Here is a 6,614-nt window from a genome sequence, read left to right on the forward strand (position 1 = left end):
AATATTGGGACATGGACACAATTCTAACATTTTTGGCTCTATACACCACAATGGATTTGAAATGAAACGAACAAGATGTGCTTTAACTGCAGACTGTCAGCTTTAATTTGAGGGTATTTACATCCAAATCAGGTGAACGGTGTAGGAATTACAACAGTTTGCATATGTGCCTCCCACTTATTAAGGAACCAAAAGTAATGGGACAGAATAATAATCCTAAATCAAACTTTCACTTTTTAATACTTGGTTGCAAATCCTTTGCAGTCAATGACAGCCTGAAGTGTGGAACGCATAGACATCCCCAGACGCTGGGTGTCATCCCTGGTGATGCTCTGCCAGGCCTTTACTGCAACTGTCTTCAGTTCCTGCTTGTTCTTGGGGCATTTTCCCTTCAGTTTTGTCTTCAGCAAGTGAAATGCTCAATCGGATTCAGGTCAGGTGATTGGCCATTGCATAACATTCCACTTCTTTGGTTGCTTTTGCAGTCTGCTTTGGGTCATTGTCCATCTGCACTGTGAAGCGTCCAATGAGTTGTGAAGCATTTGGCTGAATATGAGCAGATAATATTCCCGAAACACTTCACAATTCATCCGGCTGCTTCTGTCAGCAGTCACATCATCAATAAATACAAGAGAAGCAGTTCCATTGGCAGCCATACATGCCCACGCCATGACACTACCACCACCATGATCACTGATGAGGTGGTATGCTGAGGACCATGAGCAGTTCCTTCTCCATACTCTTCTCTTCCCATCACTCTGGTACAAGTTGATGTCGGTCTCATCTCTCCATAGGATGTTGTTCCAGAACTGTGAAGGATTTTTTACATGTCGTTTGGCAAACTCTAATCTGGCCTTCCTGTGTTTGAGGCTCACCAATGGTTTCCATCTTGTGGTGAACCCTCTGTAGTCACTCTGGTGAAGTCTTCTCCTGATTGGTGACTTTGACACACATACACCTACCTCCTGGAGGGTGTTCTTGATCTGGCCAACTGTTGTGAAGGGTGTTTTCTTCACCAAGGAAAGAATTCTTCAGTCATCCACCACAGTTGTTTTCCGTGGTCTTCCGGGTCTTTTGGTGTTTCTGAGCTCACCGGTGCGTTCCTTCTTTTTAAGAATGTTCCAAACAGTTGTTTTGGCCACGCCTCATGTTTTTGCTATCTCTCTGATGGGTTTGTTTTGTTTTTTCAGCCTAATGATGGCTTCACTGATAGTGACAGCTCTTTGGATCTCATCTTGAGAGTTGACAGCAACAGATTCCAAATGCAAATATCACACTTGAAATGAACTGTGGACCTTTTATCTGCTCATTGTAATTGGGATAATGAAGGAATAACACACACCTGGCCATGGAACAGCTGAGAAGCCAATTGTCCCATTACTTTTGGTCCCGTAACAAGTGGTAGGCACATATGCAAACTGTTGTAATTCCTACACCGTTCACCTGCTTTGGATGTAAATACCTTCAAATTAAAGCTGACAGTCTGAAGTTAAAGCACATCTTGTTCGTTTCATTTCAAATCCATTGTGGTGGTGTATAGAGCCAAAAATGTTAGAATTGTGTCGATGTCCCAATATTTATGGACCTGACTGTATGTATCTAGACTGGATTTATGAAGATTCTGGGGTTCAGCTGGCAGCAAAATGTTCATTTTCACCATAGACATTACTAGACCTTGGCACCTGGGGTGTGTGTGTCTTCGGTCTTCTCTCCCATGTCCAGGTCAGTAAGATCTCAGGCAGAACAATTCTCCCAGGGTTCCTTGCTCTGTGGTCTGCTGGCTGTGCCGGGTGGAGGGATATGTCTGTATAATCTCAGCCCCAAGTCACTGAGTGCAGTCTCAGGAGATGGGAGGCAGCGGTGTGGGATCTCTGCAACTTGTCTACAGTAAACATTTAATGTTCCACTGATTACTGAATACAAATATTATGAGTCCTGACCCTTACACTGTATAATTTATATTGTAAATTCCATACTCCTAGCCCCTGCACTATATACTCTATGTTGTACATTACATACTCCTGACCCCTGCACTATATACTCTATGTTGTACATTACATACTCCTGACCCTGCACTATATACTCTATGTTGTACATTACATACTCCTGACCCCTGCACTATATACTCTGTTGTACATTACATATTCCTGACCCCTGCACTATATACTCTATGTTGTACATTCCATACTCCTGACCCCTGCACTATATACTCTATGTTGTACATTACATACTCCTGACCCCTGCACTATATACTCTATGTTGTACATTACATACTCCTGACCCCTGCACTATATACTGTATGTTGTACATTACATACTCCTGACCCCTACACTATATACTCTGTGTTGTACATTACATCCTCCTGACCCCTGCACTGTATACTCTATGTTGTACATTACATCCTCCTGACCCCTGCACTATATACTCTATGTTGTACAGTACATACTCCTGACCCCTGCACTATATACTCTATGTTGTACATTACATATTCCTGATCCCTGCACTATATACTCTATATTGTACATTACATACTCCTGACCCCTGTACTATATACTCTATGTTGTAAATTACATACTCCTGACCCCTGCACTTTAGACTCTAGTTTGTACATTACATTCTCCTGACCCCTGCACTATATACTCTGTGTTGTACATTCCATACTCCTGACCCCTGCACTATATACTCTGTTGTACATTACATATTTCCTGACCCCTGCACTATATACTCTATTTTGTACATTACATCCTCCTGACCCCTGCACTATATACTCTATGTTGTACATTACATACTCCTGACCCCTGCACTATATACTCTATGTTGTACAGTACATCCTCCTGACCCCTGCACTATATACTCTATGTTGTACATTACATACTCCTGACCCCTGCACTATATACTCTATGTTGTACATTACATATTCCTGATCCCTGCACTATATACTCTATATTGTACATTACATACTCCTGACCCCTGTACTATATACTCTATGTTGTAAATTACATACTCCTGACCCCTGCACTTTAGACTCTAGTTTGTACATTACATTCTCCTGACCCCTGCACTATATACTCTATGTTGTACATTACATACTCCTGACCCCTGCACTATATACTCTATGTTGTACATTACATACTCCTGACCCCTGCACTATATACTCTATGTTGTACATTACATACTCCTGACCCCTGCACTATATACTCTGTTGTACATTACATAGTCCTGACTTCTGCTCTCCCCCTCCCCCCACTGCTATATATACACATAATATGGATTCTCTTTTGTTCCTCCCATTTCCTCCCAGCTGGACATTTTATATCGGATGATGTGATTGGAGCACAGACTTTTACATGGTGATAATAATGTGATAACATCCTCCAACTTTGGACCCTTAAACAGAAAGTGATAATGAGGGAGGAGTCAATACCCCAATGATGGTGGTCTTCAGGATCAGTCCAGTCTTCATCTTGGTTGTTCTCCCCCCATCCTCACTCTCTGACCTCTGGTGGGGCTCAGCCCCGCTGTTCTTCATGACTAAATCATGGACTAAATAAGGAAGTGCAGTACTTCTTGTGTTGGGAAGATGGCGATGAGTGATAGAGGGGGTGGGGACCCTCGTCCTATAATCCCCTCATCACTGTCCCTCCTATAAAAGACAGTTCTGGTTGTTTCCTCACTCTCTGACTAAGGTCCATGAATAAAGAAATGACCTGGTAGGAGATCAGAGGAGCCATTTCCTAGTTCCCTTGAGGGTGGAATTGTAAGCTCCTCAGAGACCAAGCTGCCTGATGTGGGCGGAGTCCTGGTTTGGGGGAACCAATCAGCTCCTGTCTAGTAATCCTCTTTGTCTTTGTATTTTAGTCCATGGCCGGGAGATGAGGAAAACCTCCGAGGATTGTCTCACTTTGTCTCCAGACTGGAAAGTAGAAGATGAGGACATCACACAGTATAGTCCAGGAGAAAACCCGGCTCCCTCCAATGTCCATCCGGCACCACCCAGTGTAGATGGACCATCGGATTCCTTGTATCCTGAGGAACCTCAGACTGTACGGGACCGGGCCGGCCTTCCAACAGGGAAGAGCTTCTCCTGTACTGAGTGCGGGAAGGGTTTCCGTTATAAATCCAGTCTTTATGTGCATAAAAGATCTCACACGGGGGAGAAGCCGCATTCCTGTCCTGAGTGCGGGAAATGTTTTTCAGACAAGTCCAGTCTTCACACACATCAGAGATTTCACACGGGGGAGAAGCCGTATTCCTGTCCTGAGTGCGGGAAGGGTTTCCATACTAAATACAATCTTAATGTGCATAAAAGAACTCACACTGGTGAGAAGCCGTATTTCTGTCCTGAGTGTGGGAAATGTTTTTCAGATCATTCTATTCTTCTCAGACATCAGAAATCTCACACGGGGGAGATGCCGTATTCCTGTCCTGAGTGTGGGAAATGTTTTTCAGACAAGTCCAGTCTTCACACACATCAGAGATCTCACACAGGGGAGAAGCCATATTCCTGTCCTGAGTGTGGAAAATGTTTTTCAGTGAAGTCCAGTCTTCACACACATCAGAGATCTCACACAGGGGAGAAGCCGTATTCTTGTCCTGAGTGTGGGAAATGGTTTCCTTCTAAATTCCGTGTTAATCGTCATAAAAAGACTCACACAAGGGAGAAGCCATTTTCCTGTCCTGAGTGCGGGAAATGTTTTTCAGAGAAGTCCAGTCTGCACACACATCAGAAATATCACACAGGGGAAAAGCCATATTCCTGTCCTGAGTGTGGGAAATGTTTTTCAGAGAAGCGTATTCTTTACAGGCACCAGCAATCTCACACAGGGGAGAAGCCGTATGCCTGTTCTGAGTGCGGAAAATGTTTTTCAAAAAAGTCCTATCTTCACACACATCAGAGATATCACACAGGGGAGAAGCCATATACCTGTCCTGAGTGTGGGAAATGTTTTTCAGAGAAGTCTGTTCTTTACAGGCATCAGAAATCTCACACAGGGGAGAAGCCGTTTGCCTGTTCTGAGTGCGGGAAATGTTTTTCAGAGAAGTCCAGTCTGCAAACACATCAGAGATCTCACACAGGGGAAAAGCCATATTCCTGTACTGAGTGCGGGAAATGTTTTTCAGTGAAGTGCAATTTTTACAACCATCAGAAATCTCACACAGGGGAGAAGCTGTATTCCTGCCCTGAGTGTGGGAAATGTTTTTCACGGAAGTCCAGTCTTTACACACATCAGAGATGTCATACGGGGGAGAAGCCATATTCCTGTCCTGAGTGTGGGAAATGTTTTTCACGGAAGTCCCATCTTTCCAAACATCAGAAATCTCACACGAGGAAGAAGCAACTTTTCTGTCCGGAGTGAGGGAAATGTTCCTCACTGAAGTCCTGTCTTCCTGTACATCAGGGATCCCACACAACCCTGGAGGTGTATTAGTGCCTTGAGTGCGGGAAATGTCTTCTAGATGAATGTTGCTGGACATCCCAGCTCTCATGTGGGGAAGAAGCACACCCTGATATACACCTCAGATATACTCCATGGCTGATCTTCATCATGGAAGAAACAGTCCATAAGGAGATCAGAGGTCCCCAAAGACATGGATGAAGTGTGGGACCGGGTTGGCCATTGATGGCAGGAGAAGAAGTTTTCAATGTATTTTCCATGAATGGAAGACATTCCAGCAGCTCAGATGTGATCCTAATAACATTGGTTCCCCCATTCACACAGGAGGAATGGACATGAACTCTCACTGAGGGAATTGCTATACAAACATTCTATGAATAGACCCCCAAATGTCAGGAGACGTTTCTATAAAGACGGGAAGTATGGAGCAGAGAAATGAATAGACCTCCCAGCAATGTTATTACCAGGCTGCAGCTAGGGGGAGCTCTAATGTCACCCCAGCAGAGTGATCCCATCTAGCCCACATTAACCCTCTCACTGCCAGAGCTGTTTCTGCATGATTTTGCACACATGGGAAAATGCAGATTTTGGTCCTGAAGATGAGATAAACCCCCAAACATCTATTGTGTGACATCAGAGGCCCTGGAGAATAAAATGGTGGTGATTGTTAAGGTGTTCCCCGTACACAGATTCCCCTTCATATCCGCCTTTATTTCCTCCTTTCCCCCATTTTCTATGTTGGGATCTTTTCTACAATACTTTGTTATAATAATGGAACACGTTGTGTATTGTATTGTACACCAATAATAATGACTCCGCCCCCACATTCCACACAAGGGATCTTCCTGACCAATCGGATTCCTTCCTTTACTATTTCCTGATTTTTATGCTTCAATCTTGTTAAATGTAAAATTATAATAAAACATTTATTGAACAAAAACTATTGTGTGTGTCGGTGCAATGACGGCAAACTTCAATATAGAACATTGCTCCTCGGTGACACCTCACACCCTTCAATAACGGCGCAGAGTGCGGGGGTCAGCAGTATATCATATACAGCCCACCATACAGAGTGCAGAGGGGGCTGTAGTGTGCCCCCCCTCCTGATCCATACCAGGCCACATGTCCACAACATGGGGGTCACCTTACCAGGGGGGATTCCCCCGGGCATAGCACCTTGTCTCCTTGGCTGGGGGCTGTGGGGATCTGTGGGTGGGG

General features: G+C 44.2%; 1 protein-coding gene across 1 annotated transcript in view; it reads left to right on the forward strand.

The window, feature by feature from the left end:
- Window positions 1-6,270, forward strand: part of LOC149443052 (uncharacterized) — a 28,883-nt gene extending 22,613 nt beyond the window's left edge. The window contains exon 2 of the mRNA XM_089655979.1: window positions 3,951-6,270. Within this exon, the coding sequence (XP_089512105.1) occupies window positions 3,951-5,357 (1,407 nt within the window). The 3' untranslated portion in view covers window positions 5,358-6,270. The remainder of the gene's footprint in view (window positions 1-3,950) is intronic.
- The last annotated feature ends 344 nt before the right edge of the window (window positions 6,271-6,614 follow it).

The sequence above is a fragment of the Staurois parvus genome, unplaced genomic scaffold, assembly GCF_062004578.1.
Source record: "Staurois parvus isolate SC_StPar_1 unplaced genomic scaffold, SC_StPar_1.0 ptg000879l, whole genome shotgun sequence".
In the NCBI taxonomy this organism is placed as follows: Eukaryota; Metazoa; Chordata; class Amphibia; order Anura; family Ranidae; genus Staurois; species Staurois parvus.